The sequence below is a fragment of the Mycteria americana genome, chromosome 20 (assembly GCF_035582795.1).
Source record: "Mycteria americana isolate JAX WOST 10 ecotype Jacksonville Zoo and Gardens chromosome 20, USCA_MyAme_1.0, whole genome shotgun sequence".
Classification (NCBI taxonomy): domain Eukaryota; kingdom Metazoa; phylum Chordata; class Aves; order Ciconiiformes; family Ciconiidae; genus Mycteria; species Mycteria americana.
Genome location: NC_134384.1, coordinates 3,134,421 through 3,150,135, shown reverse-complemented (window position 1 = coordinate 3,150,135; position 15,715 = coordinate 3,134,421). Strand labels below are relative to the sequence as shown.

At 58.3% G+C, this 15,715-nt stretch overlaps 1 protein-coding gene across 1 annotated transcript; it reads right to left on the bottom strand.

Moving 5' to 3' along the window:
* Window positions 1-759: 759 nt before the first annotated feature.
* NUAK2 (NUAK family kinase 2) lies at window positions 760-12,599 on the bottom strand. Its single transcript, XM_075521780.1, has 7 exons — window positions 12,188-12,599; window positions 7,242-7,362; window positions 5,673-5,824; window positions 4,593-4,658; window positions 3,401-3,520; window positions 2,950-3,082; window positions 760-2,872 (listed from the first exon to the last, which is right to left on the bottom strand). The coding sequence occupies exons 1-7, from the start codon at window positions 12,404-12,406 to the stop codon at window positions 1,740-1,742; spliced, it is 1,944 nt and encodes a 647-aa protein (XP_075377895.1). The 5' UTR covers window positions 12,407-12,599; the 3' UTR covers window positions 760-1,739.
* Window positions 12,600-15,715: the final 3,116 nt, after the last annotated feature.

Sequence of the window (15,715 nt, the reverse complement as noted above, 5' to 3'; positions counted from 1 at the left end):
GGAGAAGAGGATAAAGGCAGCTGGGGGAAAGGGCCGGAGAGGAGACAGCCCTGTGGTACGTGGCACGGCCGAGCTCCGGCTGCTGGGGCTCGGCCTCACTCGGTCCTTCCTCGGAGGCACCTGCAGGCACTGTGAGAGGAGGCGGCAGCTCCCCCCAGGAGGGAGCTCCTGCCGCCAAGACCTGCAGATACTTCACAAATCTAAACCCACGTATAACCAGCCTTTTCATGGAAAACCAACCTTTTCATGGAAGTGTGTTTGGGAGCAAAGCTGGGACAGCAGGGCTGCCCACGCTGGCGAGGGAGCAACCCACGGGGAACAGGTCCATCGCCTCCAGCAGCCATCCGCCTCTAGCAGCCATCCGCCTCCAGCGCGGCTTCCCCCAAACTTTGGGCTCTGCTCGTTTGTTCCCCTCTGGGTCAGGGGCACGGCCCCCGCGGCATCACTGCACCAGTGCCGTGGTACCCCGGCAGCAGCCCCCCCTCGCTGGGTCACGCAGCGGCAACTGCTCAGCCTTAAAAACTACAGCCGGTCACCCTCGCTGTGGGTGCTGAGCCCCCACATAAGGGATATGCCAAGCTGCCGCTCAGCACCATCCCGCACTGGCGGGAGGCAGAGGTTTAAGCCCACACAGCAGCCCCGGCGCCAGCAAAGCCCTGTCCCAGCAAGAGCCATCAGACACCGGCCTGGGACAGGCAGCCGGAGGCAGCAGCACCCCATCACCCCGCGCTGCAGCGGCACAGCAATCAAGAGAACAACTCAGGACTATGTTTGCTTTTAATTTAATGGTTTTCTCAAGACCACTTTGTAGGAAGGAGGGGGGAAAAAAAAAAAAAAAAAAACAACACGCACACACCCTGGAGAAGGGAAAGGGCCAGCGAACATGTGGCAATAGTGCAACGGAGCTTCAACGTGCGGCACATGAGACAAGGGCACAGACCCCTCCACCGCCCCGTGAAAAACATCTGGGTGGCCGTTACGGAGCCAGACACATCCCGTGCTGCTGAAGTCTTACATCAAGTTGGACAAAGGCAATAAATAAAGAAGCAGTGCCTCACCAAAGGCACTTTTTTTTTTTTTCCTCCTTTCAACATTAATTAAAAAAAAAAAAAAACAAAAAACAAACCAAAACAAAACAGATGTTGGCATCAGAGCATGTTCTCAGACTGGGGTTTTGGCCAGATCCAGTTGGGTTTCTCAGCGCAGAAGAGGGAAAAGCCGGGGCGTGGGGGGTTGGACCCCGTTGCCAGCACGTCCCGAGAGCCCAGCCCACAGGCAGCAGCCAGGGCAGCACCTTTCAGCCCCTTGCCAGCACCCTGCTACATCTCCAGCTTGTTTGAGGTATATCGCCTGCCCCATCTGTTATCTTGTGCAGCCAAAAAACAGTGCAAAGGAAAAAAAAAAAAAAAAATATCCCCCCTAACCCCTTGGTTCCCTCCCCCCGCGATGAGATGAGCCTGTTTGTGAGGGGAGGACGGCAGCAAGGAGCCTCCGGGACCCCCCAGCCCCTCCACGGGGCAGTGGCTGGACCACTCGGGGCTTTGGTCCATTTAATGTCCTGGTCCCGGGGTGTCCCCCCCGCCAACACCCCGCAGCCACCACGGCTCCCTCCAAGGGGCACGAGGCTGCAAAATAAATACACGGGATGTGGCTCAGCAGCACCGGGAGCCCCGGGGCAGGGAGGGCTCGGCCCCCTCCCCAACACGCACCACCCCGGGGAGCCCTGCCAGGAGGTGCCCTCAGCTCAGCTTCATGCCGATGGCCGTGGCACGCCGGTAGACCTCGGTGACATTGTCACAGCCCGCCAGGGACAAGCTGCTCTCTCCCAGGGGACTCCGGCAATGGGTCACAGTCCAGCGGCGCAGCCTGCGCCCTTCCTCCACCTCCTCCTCCTCTTCCAGCCGGAGGAGGCTGTCGGCAGAGACGCAGCCCCGCATGCCCCTGCCGCCATGGGGGACACGGGCGGGCAGGTCAAGCTGGTCAAAGGACTCCGTGGAGAGGATGCTGTCCTCGCTCACGGCATTGGATGGGCGGGCACGGGGCACCTGGGGCAGGGGCACCTCGCCGAAGGCCCCAAAGCCCTGCCCGGGGGGACTCTCTGCCTCGGTGCTGCTAGAGGAGTACTTGCCGTTGTGCTTCAGGATGCCTTTCCGGCGGACGGGGAGACCCTGGGGGCCCTGCTCCGGGGAGGGGTTGTCAGCAAACACGCTCCCATCGAGGTCCAAGCTCCCCGCGTCCAGGACATCCCCGGACTCGCAGCACTCCAGGGATGAGTAATACCCCGACTCCCTCGTCGAGGGCTTTTTAAGTATTCCCTTCTTGGGCATGGCTGTGGGCACCGCTGCAACGCCCGTGCTGCAAGGCAGCATCCCAGAGGACAGGATCTGGGTGAGACCCACGGCGGCCACCTCGCCATCCTCACCCCTCGCCTCTCCCACGGGCACTGCCGGTGGGGGGCCGGGGCCGGGCACCTTCTGCTCGCAGGAGTTTCTTTTCTTCAGGATGCCCTTGGGCCGCTTGAGGATGGACTTGGAGGGGTTCTCCGGGGCCAGGGCCACCTCCTGCAGCACGTGGGAGACGTCGTTCTCCTTCTTGGACTTCTTGAGAGAGCACTGCCGCTCCAGAGCCACGCTGGGGATGTGCTGCTTCAAGAAGCATCGCACCTTGGAGCTGTTCTCCAGGAGGGGCCGGGAGGAGCGGCGAAGCCACTCTGTCACCGTGGCCAGGGGGGACTCGCTCTCCCGCAGCAGCTCTTGCTCCCCGAGGGGCACTTTGTAGCCCCAGTTCACCCACCAGTGCGTGGCAATGTCCTCAATGGTGGCACGGCGCTCCGGGTTCACCATCAGCATCCACCGGATCAGCCCACAGGCATCTGGGGAAGAGGCAGGTCAGGGACCGCAGGGAACACACGGAGTGGGGGGGGACACAGGGTGGCGGGGGTCTGCCTACCCGATAGCTTTGTGGGCTCCCGGTAGTCTCCGCTCGTGATCTGCTTGACCAGAGTCTTGTAGTCGTGGCCATCGAACGGCATCGTGCCGTGGACCAGGATGTAGAGGAGAACGCCCAGGGACCAGCTGTCCACCTGCCAGCGGGACAGACGAGCCTGGAGGGGGGCAGCAGGACCGGGCTGCCCTGGCCCCCACCCCGGCCGGGCAGCAGCCGTGGGAGAGGACAGAGCGTGGGGCAGGACCAGCTCCAGCCACCTCCATCCCACCGTGTCCCCCCCACCGCGGCTGCCACACCCCAACCGTGCGGTGCTTGGCCTTAGGGGACCCGTCACCCCACACCACACAGGCAGGGCTCTGCCCACAATGCTCCGCTGGGAAAACACCCAGCGCTTCCCCGAGCCCAAGCGAAGAGGCAGCAGGACGTTCCCCCCCACAGGGGGGACACAACCTACCTCCGGGCCCTTGTACGGCCTCCCGTTGATGATTTCGGGGGATGCGTAGAGAGGGCTGCCGCAGTAAGTCTGCAGAAGTTTGTCCTGCTGGTAAACGTTGGACAGGCCAAAGTCTGCAATCTAGAGAGACATTTATAGCTGTTATCAAGCAGCAAAGTTCCCCTTCGCAGGTGGAGCAGCATTGCCACCTGAAGCTCTCCAGCTGCGAGCTCGGCTGAAACCAGGGCTGCCCTTGGCACCCTGGTCCTGGGTGCCCTCAGGCTCTGCAGGGAGCAGCAGCAGCCTGGCTTTCCATCCACCCCTGAGGCTACTCCTGCCCCTCTCCCCCTCCCAGAAAGCTCATCCCAGCCACCGCAGCAGCTGCCCCGCAGCTCTGCCCCTCCAGCCCCATCGCCGGCGTGCCAGGAGCAGAGGCAGCTGCAAAGGTGTGGTTAGAGGGAGAGCTGCCGGGCTCTCCTCCAGCTCATTCACAGCCACACGAGGCCGCTTCGGTCCCTATCTGTTCCACCTAGCACACAGGCATTCATTATCCTCATTACACCCGTCGCCTCTCGGTGAGCAGAAGGTACAGTCCCTGCTTGCAAGCTCCCGATTGCAAAATTACCCCTTACAGAGATAAAGCCCCGCAGCCTGTTTGTCACCAACCACACCGATTCCCGGCTGCGGCTGTGCCCTTCCTCCCCAGGCGGCTGCACCACTCCCAGCCGAGGTGAAAAGCATCGCTCAGGGCCAGTGGAGCCGGGACCTGCCCCGTACCTCCTTCCGCCAGCCTGGCCGGCACGTACGGGGAGCAGAACTTTCACTAGGAGAGTCCTTCCTTATGCAGCCGGTCGTGCTTTGACCCCAGCGTTCAGACTTTGCCCTCTTATCAGCAGTCAGATATACAATTATGGCTTTAACAGGCAGCATGAGGCTCTGCCTCTGCAGCCTCTCCCGCTCAGCTGCCGGGCACAGGTAGCAGGGGGCAGGTACGGGCACCCTCCTGGCTCCCCATCTCCTGGGCAAACGGCAGCAGAGGCGATGCCAGCAGTCCCAGAGCCGACAGACGCTTCCCAGAGCTGTGGGGGGACCACGTGCACTGGGGGGACTGGGGTGGCGTGGCCACCCCCAGCCCCTCCACGCTGGGCAGCATCCCTTCGACCCCTTTGCTGGGTGACATCCAAAGCATGGCTGGGTTCTGCCAGCCCCTCACCTTGATGTTCCCGTTTGCGTCAAGAAGGATGTTCTCCAGCTTCAGGTCCCTGTGAACGATCCCATTCTGCGTGAGGGAAGGCAGAGCCGGGTTTAGTTTACAGCGTGTTTGAGGAAGGGAAAGTCAGGCAGCGTGGGGAGGTCACTGCCGTTCACCGGCACAGCGGCACGCAAACAGGACACAGTGACGGCAACCAGAGGAGCTGTAAATAACCCCGGGTGCGTGGATGAGGACAGGCTGTAAACCACGTCCCGACATGGGTGCTACCAGCTCCCCATCAGCTCGGGAGCGTGAGCAGGGAGGCACCCTGCACCAGCACCCCGCGCCAGGCGCCGCGCCGGGCTCCTGCACCCTCCCCAGCCAAACACCCACGAGAGCGGCTGGTGCCAGCTCCCACCGGGGCATGGTGGGCACAGCTCCATGCTTTGTGGGGACCTGCTGCTGCCCAGCTAAGCGAGATCAATTTGCTTTGGGTTCAGGAGGTGCCCTGCAGCCCCCCCTTTCTGCCAAGGACGTGTGGGTACCCAGGACTGAGGCACGACCAGGCATGGCCTCAGAGCATCCTCCAGGGAGACCCACAGGCTCGAGGGTCTTTCCAGGGCAGGCATGGCTTGTCCCACAGCCCCGGACAGGGCCCTGTAGCTTTACATCCCTTTCGGGGTACAAGACGGGTGACCCAGGGCTCGGCTTTCAGCCCCGGCAGACAGCCCTGGGCGTCTCCCTCTGGGCGGGTGGGACGGGAGTCGGTAACTCCCCGGCGGGGTTCATCAGCCCCACACCACAGCAGCGGAAAGCCAAGGCGAGGACTTCCCAAAAGCTGCTCCGGCACTGCCTCCACACAAGCCCGAGGGCTGCCGCACCCTTCAGATAAGAGGCAGGATTAACCCCTCTCCTGGGAAAGGCCAACAGCCATGAGCCCCCGCCACCCCCCAGCCCAGGCTGAGCTTCCCCACCGGGCACCGAATCTGTGCCCGGTCCCGGCTCCTGCACCTCTGCCCAGAGCCAGCCCTGCCAGCACACAGGAGCCGATGCCTCCGCTCTCCCCCCGGGAAGGCGGTGGGAAGCGTGGTGCCGACCCACCTTGTGGCAGTAGTAGACGGCCGACACGACCTGCCGGAAGAAGTGGCGTGCCTCCTGCTCCGTCAGCCGCTGCCGCTCGCTGATGTAGTCATACAGGTCCCCTTTGCTGGCGTACTCCATCACGATGACGATCTTGCTGCTGTTCTCAAACACTGCACAGAGATGGGAAGCCACAGGGTGTTAGGAGGGATGCTCGGAGCTAAGGGACTTCTCCTTAGCATGGGGAGCCCTGACCAACTCTAACCCACTGCCCGCCCCATCGCCTGCGCCCTCAGTCTGTTTTGCAAAACGGAAGGTGTCGGGGTTTCTGCAGGTCGGAGGGGGACGGCCAGAGCTGCCACCCGCATCCCACAGCGGCACCGGGGCTGCTGGCCAAGCAGCCTCTGCAGCCACAGAGCACAGGAGAAAGAGCTCTGCTCTGCCAGAAGGTGACTAAGACGCATGGTTCTGTGCTAGATAGAGCCCTGCCAAGGCGGAAGGCGACAGAGCCACCGGCTGGCACGGCCGCGTGGCCTTCCGGCATGGTCCCATTGCTCCCAACAAGGCTCCGGCTCAAGCCAAGAGATGGAGCGTTTTCTTCCTGTTTGCAGAAAGCTACCTCAATATTTTTGAATTCCAGCAGTCAGCGTGACTCAGTCCTTGCAAACACTGTGTATGAACTGCCAGTCCACTTGCTTCTGTTTAGAGGACAAAAGGACTCTGGATACCTGACATAACGCCAGGGAGGCAGCGATAACACAGGCACCGGCCACACGCCGGCACAGCGCAATGAACCCCGGCAGAGCCGCCCCGAGGAAGAGCACGGGGCACGTTGGGTTTGCAGCCAAAGGACTCAGCGTTTAAGCAAAGACTGATCCAGCTGGAGATTTGCTCTAAATCTGGTCGTAGCTAGAACTTGAGAAATTCCCCTTCAGTTGGTGTTGCCCCGACACCCTGGGAGCAAAGCCCAGCCCTGGACGTAAAGCCAAGCCCAGCAGCACCAGGAGCTCTCCCAGCACACTCTGGTTTGGTTTTCCTGTGCCCAGAGCAGGGAATGAGGACTCCAGTACTGAGATTAGCTCCTGCCTTGGGCTGAGAGCAGAGCCACAGAGATTCCCACCGCTCCAGCACTTGCCATGGCTGGGGCGAGCATCCAGCACAACCAGAGACACACACGGCACTGGGCTTTGCGAGGGACCCTGGCCACCGGCTCCCCTCCGCGGCACAGCCTCTCGCCAGCAGCAGCGCCGAGGCTTCCAGCCTCAAAAGGCCACATAAACTTTTGGAGCCGTCTTCTCTCTCCGGGCGGGAGGGGATGGGACGGGAAGCGGCTATTTCTGGAGCAGGTATTTCCCCTCGCCGCTGCTCTGCACGCAGGCGGGGGGGCGCGGCGGGGAAACCACAGCCCGGCAGTGTCTGCTCTCCCCGCCAGCGCTGAATCACCAGCACGGCACAGGCAACGGCAAACAGCTTCTGAGGGAGGAGAACAGCGAGCGCTAACCCCACTGCTGCAGAGCCTGCCCCGGTACCCAGCCCCACAGAGGAGGCTCCGCTCAGGGATGCTGCTGGAAAGGGGAGGGGAGGGCTCACCTTCGTGGACAGCGATGATGTGGGGGTGGTTGAGGGAGGACATGATCTCAATCTCTCTCCGGATATGGACAAGGTCCTGCTCATCCTTGATTTTGTCTTTGCGGATTGACTTGATAGCCACCTGCGGATGAGCACATGCACAGAGGGTCACCCGGCTGTTGGGGCCAGGAGCATTGTGGCTTCCCAAAGCCTGTTGCAGAGCAAGAAACCCACCCCCCTCTTTTGGGAAGAGGCTCACAAGCAAGACATCAATGGCCCAGCTTCTCCACCCAGGCATGCTGTATGCCAGGGCCATGCTGCACGGCTCCACTGAAACAATTCCAATAAAAGCGAACTTTATCAGTTAGGGTTTTATATTTTCCAAGTCCTGTTGCTGTGCACAAGGGAGAAGCTCCCCCCAAGAGAAACCTGCTGCCAGCTCCTACCAGAGGAGCTCCCCAAGCCTCCTCCCACGGGTAACGCAGCCCTGCTCCTCACTTATGTGCCATGGCTTACAGGAATTGTGTCCCAGGCTACAGCCACCGCTGGACCGCAGCCAAAGGAATGTGACCTGCACACATGACTTGGAAGATAACAACAACAACGTCTTCTTGGGGTCATGAAAGTGAAAAAAAAAAAAAAAAAAAAAAAAAAAAAACCAAAAACCAGGTTTTGTTTTCCTCACAAATACTTATTTCAAGGAGCTGATTACATAGAGGTAAGAGAAAGTTTGGCATTAAAGAGTAGATCCCTCCTAGGCACAGGACTGTGCTCCAGCCAGCTGGGAGACCCAGCGCCGACCATGCGAGCCGCTTTCCAGGCTTTCGCTTGGGTTTTCAACTTATCCTCTACAAGGAAATTGAAAGGGGAGGAGAAAGAAGAGTAAGTGCTGGAGAATAGATGCCTTCTAATCCTCTTTCAAAGAGGCTGGGGAGAGACAATGTGCTCCTAGGGTTGAATTTACAACTGAATCCAGCAGAACCTCTTTTTTTGTATCAGACAAGAATGCGGAACAGCATTAATCCTGTAAAGGGACCCCCGCACCAGTCTCCCAGCAACAGGGAGAGGGGCCATAGACACCCGCCAGCCCCAGCTGCCCGCACAGGAGCGATGCTCATGGCTACGCCGCGCAGGGACCCTCCTCCTCCTTTGGCTGCGTGGGACGGATGCTCAGCCTCGTCTCCCTCTGATTTAGGGGAGTCAGAAACCTTGCTCCTCAAGACCTAGCCCACCAAGCAGCAAAAGGCTCAGAGCAAGTTTGCAACCCTTGCTAAGCGAGGCCCATCGCACCCACAGCAAGTCACCGGACACTAAAGCAGCGAGACCTCAGCTGCCACATCGGTGTCTTCATGGGAGAAGGACGTGCCAATTTTAAGGGCTCGGATGGGCATGTGAGAGGTGGCCGACGGAGTCCCCTTGGCCCCAGAGCACATCTCTGCTGCACTGGGTGACTTCAGGCCAGCTCTGGCCAGGGCAGGGGTTGCCTGCTCGGCACTGGAGAGGTGCCTGCACCAGCCCCAAGGGTTGAAGAAACCAAGCAGAATGCACTCTGGCCAAGGGAAGTTCAATAACCCAGGCCCAAGTTTCTGTACAAAGCAATACTGAAGGCGCTTAATAGCTTCTTGAAAGCCAGGTATTCTTTTCCCTGACCTTTGTGCTAGGTTAACAGGTTAAAGTTTAACAATTTTTTGCTCCAGCCCCTGACTGCCTGCATTCTGGTGGGGGTCAGGTAAAGCCTTCATGCAGCAAGTCAGCCCACTCCTGCCCTCCCAAATTCCTGTTGACTCACTCTATTCATCTCCCCGCTAAAGCTTGACATCCAGCCCAACAGCCTCAGCATTTTGGGGTGCACGCAGCACATTTGCTTGCTGACCAAGATGCTCACACACATACACTGCTGAGCCGGGGCTCAGGGCAAGATCCACTGTCCGTAAAAAGACACAGTGGCTCCAGGCTGCCAGCGCGGGAAGCCTTAGGAGATGCCGCTGGCTGTACGCGGCAGAGTGCCGGAGAACGCCCTCGCCTATGAGCCCGGCAGTTAGTGACCTCCAAGGCAGACGGGAGTCTCGGCTGCAGCAGCGAGCAGGTTTGGAGCGCTGGTAGAGCCCCGGGGCTCTCCTTGCTGAGCCCTGCCCGCAGGCAGGCCAGCTGCCTGCGTAACGGTCGGGCACAACGCACAGCGAGGGCACGGCACTGTCAGGGTCCACATCTCGTACAACAGAGACTGAACCAGGCACTCAGGGTGGGATGATTTATCTGCCTGTCAAGCCCTGCCGGGGAGGCTAATCTCTTGGCCATCCCATCCTTCCCCGGGGTGCCGAGAAGCAGTTTTGTTCCAAAACATCCCCTACCTAAGAGGGCTGACAGCAAAGGATTGCCCCTTGAGACAGAAAAGGCCATGCCTGGCCACCCTGGAGATGGGGACCAGCAGCTTCAAGGGACAGACACTGCCACAGCCTACACACTGCCTCCACCGTCAATGCTATGAGAAGAGTCTCCTGCAACAAACAGCCCCAAGAAGTCCTGCTACAGGAGCCTAGAGAACTCGAGAGTACTTTCCAAGTCAAAAAGGCTTTTAATTAAAAATTTTTTGGGGGCAGAACAGGTATTTTCAGCAGCTGCTGAAAGATGCATTAAGCTACAACCCCAGGCAGCACTTTAGAAGTTGTTCCAGACTGCAAGTGCAGCATTTCATGCTCCATGAAATATGGATTACAACCCACTACGGAAGAGACCGGGGTTCGCCTCTTACTGGAGATCAAAAGAGGCTTTGCTGCTTGGGAATATTCCAGGTGCTGCCTTCCCCTTGACACCACGCAAGCCCACAAATACATTTCTGACACTGCAAGCCAGTCCCACAGGAGGTCCCCCTTTCTATTTGACTTGGCTGCAGGCCAGGGCTTGGGAACCAGGCTGGGAGGAAAAAAAAGGCCAGATGCTGCCATGCAAACAGGTGCAGGAGCCGCTTTGCACCACCATGGCACACGTTGCTGAACCTTCAAACCAAAAGACGCAGGGATAAAGAAAAGAAGGAAAAGAAACAGAACCAGTAACTCCCTCCCCACCTGCTTGATATTTCGGGGACACAACAATTTTCCAAGGACTGGGAAGGGCACTCAGCAGAAGTCCCCACCAAAAGGCGTGAGCATCATTTCACCTAAAGGATTTCTAACCAGAAAGCAAGTTTTTGTTCAGACAAAGAATGTTCATGGAAGTCCCCCAAAATCCTTCAGCTGCGGGAGCCTGGTCTTCCCTGCAGTCTACCAACTGATTAGACACACCTTGCTCTGAGCTAAGTCCAGGTAGGTTGGTTAAAATAAGGAGGAAAAAAGAAAGCTAGGCAGTAAAACAAGACTGTTCAATATTCAGTGCATCTGACAGAGGCAGTTTCTGATTAGCCAGAGGCAAAAACCATGCATGGAGCAGCTCCAGCTTTACAGCCTCAGCCGGTAATGTCAGATCCGCACAGCCCACGAGGGGTACCCGGCGGAGGCAGCAGTACCTGCTCTCACACCTCGCTCTTTAGGAAGTGAAAGCCACTTAGAGAAGGAGCAAATAACAACCCAGCTCAGGATAAGCCTGAAGATTAAACAGGTCCGGAAATGCTGAGTGCTACAAGAAAGAATTTGTGGGAAGAGGAGAGATTTGTGGTTAAGCCTCCTGTTCCTACATGGCCAGCTCGCTGAGGTACTAGTTAGGCTAGTTAGCCTTTGACTATCTCGGGCGTTTATTGAGGAGTCATTGGCCTGTGTATTTAATTTGCATGATAATAGTCCAATGCTGCTAGACAAAGAGTCCCTGTCCTAAGGGGCTTCCACAGAGAGGTAAGTTTTCTAGCAGTTCAGAGATTCCCTGCACAAGCTCAGTTAGGTGCAGACAGGGAAAGCCAAGTCTCCTCGCCCATCCCGAGGGGAGGGACCCTTCTAGGTCTGTGGGTGGAAGCTGCATTTCAAGGCCCTGATTATGCAGCAAAACAGCAGCTTCTTCAGAATCAGATAGGCTAATGGAAATGGCAGATCTGACTTAATTAAGGGCTGTCACGTTACACAAGAAAACCTCTCAGATTTACAGTTGTTTTCCTTGACGTGCCTCTGTGGCATGTCAGTGATCCAATCTGCACCCCGCTCTTCTGCTCAGCCCTCAGAGCCTTGCTGGGCCAGTCTCGCCGCTCGCAGGTGGCCCCTCATTGCTCACCCACGGTCTCGAGATGGGTTGGTGTGCAAGTGCCTTTTGTGGGTCCCATCCCACACCGCAGGGTGCTCAGGACCAAACAGGGGCAGGGAAATCATGGTCAAGTTTGCCCTTTGAACCCTTGCAGATTCCTAAAGGACAGGGCTGGCTGGCAGGACAGCAGCACCCCGCGTTCCTGGGGGTGAGGGTCCCCCACCTCGCCCTGCACCCTTCCAGCACGCTGGATTGAGCCGGGCATGAGCCAGGCATCGCACAGAGGCATTTGCTTGAGAGGGGCTGAGGTGTTGGTTGAGCAAGTCATGAATTTAACCAGACGCTCAGGGCTCAGAGGGGCTCGGCTTCGCTTGCGCGCCGCTGCCCAGAGCCAAGAGGCAAAACCAACCACGAACCAGGGCAAGAGGAAGGGAAAAATCCTTGAGACTCAAGTGCAATGTTTGCTCTTCGCTGCCGGATATCTGCCGGCTCCTTTCACCAGGGAGCCCGACGCGGTCAAGTGGGCGAGGGGAGCTGCAGTCCCCCGGGGGGTGCGAGGTCCCTCCCGGCTGCCCCCCGCCCCGCTGCCCCCGCCTGCGGCACGGGCCCGGGGACGGCAGCGCCGCAGCCTCCCCGCACGCTGCGCCGGGAGCGGGCTGAGCCTTCCCGGTTACCGGCTGGGGAGACGCACCGGGGCGAGGCGGGGGGCATGCACCGGGGCCACGGTGCTCAGAGCGGGGGGATGCTCAGAGGCCCCGCACCGGCTCACGGGGAGGATGCACCGGGGAAGGAGGGATCCTTACCAGTTTGCCGGAGCGCTCCCGGGCTTTCTTCACCTTCCCGTAGGTGCCCTTCCCCAGCGTCTCCAGGAACTCGTAGCGGTGCTTGAGGTTGTGCTTGTGGTGGTGCCGCTTCACCGCCTGCTTCTTCATCAGCGGCCGCGGAGACTTGATCAGCCCCTCGGCCAGCGACACGGCCAGCGCTGCCCCCGGCCCCGGCCCCGGCCCCGCCGCCCGCTCCATGCCGCGCTCCGGCCCCGGCTCCGCCGCCTCCCGGCACGGAACGGCCCGGCCCGGCCCGGTCGCTAAATGCGGCGGCCCCGCCGGCCGCGCCCCCCCGCGCCCATTGGCCGCACGGCGGCGGCCGCCCCGCCCGGGAGCCGGTGCGAGGAGGGGGGGGGGCGGGCTACGGGGAGACCCCACGGGCACGGGTGGAAGGGGACCCACGGGCTACGGGGAGACCCCACGGGCAGGGGTGGAAGGGGGGACCCACGGGCTACGGGGAGACCCCACGGGCCGGGTGGGTGCGAGGGGGAGAGCACGGCCCGCGGGGGTGAGGGGGAGCCGCGGACCGGGGTGCAGGGGGGCACCCCCAAGCTGGGTGCAAAGGGGGGGTGCACGGAGGATGGGGGGGCAGAGGCAACCCAGGGGCAGGGGAGAGAGGCAGGGTACAAAGGGGGGGCCACAGGGGTAGCAGGGGGTGTAAAGGGGCATCCCGCAGAGTGGGGGGGGGTAAGGACCTTCCAGAAGGTGATGCAGGGAGAGACTGGCGTCCAAAGGCTGAGAAGAGGCGCAGGAGCAGAGCGCTGGGAGGATGCGGAGCAAAGCACCCGGCTGTGTCACGCCGGGAGAGATGCAGGGACAGGAGACAGAAGGACAGCCGGCCAAGACACACACACACACAGACGTGGTTTGCTGCAAGGAGCCACAATGCACCCAGGACTCATAGAAAAAAACACATATTGAGGGCAAAGTCAGAGAGAGGAGAGGCCTGGGCAAGCGCAGCCTGTCCATGCTCGCCGCAGGATGATGCTTTGCCCTCCTGGACACAGGGCCCGGGAGGGAGCAGCGTGCTCCGTGTCCGGAGCTGGGGGGGAAACGACTGCAGGCTGCTCAGGCGCTCCCACGCAAAAGCTTTTTACAGACATTTTTGGTTAACTCTGTGGCACCTTCCCGTGTGGTCTTTTTGCCCCTGTGGTAAATCTTTGTTTTGAGATATTAAAAGAATGCAATTAGTTCCCAAAGCAGCCAAAACAAAAGCTCTTGCCCAGCTCTGGCATGTGTGAGGACACACCGCACTGATTGAAGAAAAAGATAGTTAGAGCATTACTCATCCCCGCACTCAGACCTGGATTTTCCCACCACTTCCAGCAGCTCAGGGCAGCGCGGCAGGGTGAGGCAGAGCAGGGGCTCGGGAGCCTCTGTGAGGGATGATCTAATCCAGCACCGGCCCCTCTCTGCAGGCTTTGTGTCCCCAAACACAGAGGTGGCATGGGATGGAGCTGTGCAATGGCCCATGACAGCATATCATGAGAGCATATCATGCTGAGAGCATGTCATGGCCATGCCATGTCTCCGTGGCAGGATGAGACCCAGGCAGGCATTGCAGTCCCCTGGCTGGTCTTGCAATCTGGGTATCAGAGGACTGAGATTATAAAATGACCTGTTGAGGACATTCGCCCTGCAGGGTAGCTGTAACAACATGCACCAAACTCCAGATCGTGGAGACAACCGTGCACCAACCACCAGGACATAGAGACAACCGTGCACCAACCATCAGGTCATAGAGACAACCATGCACCAACCATCAGGTTGTAGAGACAACCACGCACCAAGCTCCAGGTTGTAGAGACAACCGTGCACCAAACTCCTGCTCATCTGTCAGTGATCTGCCCCGGTGCTGGCAGGACTGCATATTAGATACCGCTTCAATACAGTTAGGACACAGAGGTATCTTGCACTGCCAGTGTTCCTGATTTTTATTGCCAGTGGCCACATGGCACCTCCGTTCCTCACAAGATGTCAGGGATGAACAATTTCTTGCAGCTTCAGACTGGTCCTGCATCCTTTTCACCCTCAAACCTCTCCTCAAGCTGAACACTTCGTAACCCATGGGCAAATCTCGCTCCCCATTTTAAAATTCGTCATCTCCCACCAGTACATCTGAAGAAGATACTGTGCTGAAGCGGAGTTGCAATACTGAATTATTTACTGTGCAGTAACAGGAGCTGCGTTTCATTCTGCAAGTGGCCAGCAAGGCCCATAGGGAAGATAAACAAGGCGTAGATGAGATTAACTACACTGCTGTAATTTCAATGTCAAAGTAAACAGATAGGATCCTGTTCAGGCACAGCCCAGAGATTGCAGAAGAGTTGAAGGGGAAAGGTCCAAGCCTACCTTATTGCAATAAACAAAGCAATTCCACTTGACTAAGATGAAAGTGTCTGTGTCTCCCGGACACTGCAAGCCCACAGAGTAATGCTATCGACAGCTGTGGGATCGCTCGTGGTTTAGCCCACCGGTCCAAGAAGGCACTTGAGCACGCATTTTAACTGTAAGCACGTGTTTAATGCTCCTGTTGATTTATAAGCATGCTTTCCAGAGGCTTTCCCCATGATGAAAGGAAGCGGAGCCTTGGGTAGCTTCGCTCTCTGTTCCTACCAGATAAATTCTTTTCTGCAATTTTCTGTGTTGTCGCTGATATGTAGGCTTAGGTATGCTTTTGTTCTAGGCTGACTCAGGAAGCCTATTTTAATGGAAATGTCAAGGGACGCAGATCTAAGTTCACTGGAATCCACCGATAAGGATCCTCTATTGTAAAGGTATTGCTACTGCTTTCTCGGCAGTGGGGAAATCCACTAAAATTCCCCCTGCCTCCCCCAGCTGCAGCCTTAGAAATCCTAAGCAGGGTTTCTCCAGCGGCAGCCCTTTGTACCACAGGCCCCAGTGCATGTCCGCTAAAACCAACATGAAAGTCAACAAGGAATTTGGCTCGATGTCAGGTAAACCTGCTCAAAGCAAGTCTAATCAACTTGATGCTTTGTCATAACGGAAGCTCTATTTACTCGCAGGCTCCTGACTTTGTATTTATTTATTTCTTATTTTAAAATAAATGCTACGGCATTACCTCAGTGCTAAAAACATCCACGTCCTGGTCAGAACCTATGGCTCTGCCATCGGGCTCGGTGGCAACAGGCTCCGTTCACCTCTGCTTGTGGACTGGTAAGGGAATAAACTTTCCCCAGAAGACATGCTTACAGCAGTGAGCCCTCCAAGAGGGAAAGGAAAAGCTCTGCTAGGCATTAAAATGCCAAAGACAACAAAAAAGTTTAATGATCGCCTCTCCTTAGTGGTCTTCCAAGCTGGCAGCATTCCTCACCTGCTGCTGGGTAGTGCTCAGGCAGGTGTGAAACCCATTCCTCCTCTGAAAACACTAAGGAAACTGGTTTTGCTCTGATCCTCCCAATTGGGTACCCCATCCATCAGCAGAAGAAGGGAAACACATTAGCACCAATAGGAGCCTTTTGAAAAGTAATTTATGGCCTATCACAT

What these genes read in the sequence shown, in the direction of transcription:
- NUAK2 (XM_075521780.1), bottom strand. Translation starts at nt 12,406, where the DNA reads ATGGAGCGGGCGGCGGGGCCGGGGCCGGGGCCGGGGGCAGCGCTGGCC. An exon ending in CATCATCGCTGTCCACGAAG is followed by an intron (nt 5,825 to 7,241) that starts GTGAGCCCTCCC and finishes ATCTCTGTGCAG; the next exon opens with TGTTTGAGAACAGCAGCAAG. An exon ending in GGCCGTACAAGGGCCCGGAG is followed by an intron (nt 3,083 to 3,400) that starts GTAGGTTGTGTC and finishes TCCCGCTGGCAG; the next exon opens with GTGGACAGCTGGTCCCTGGG.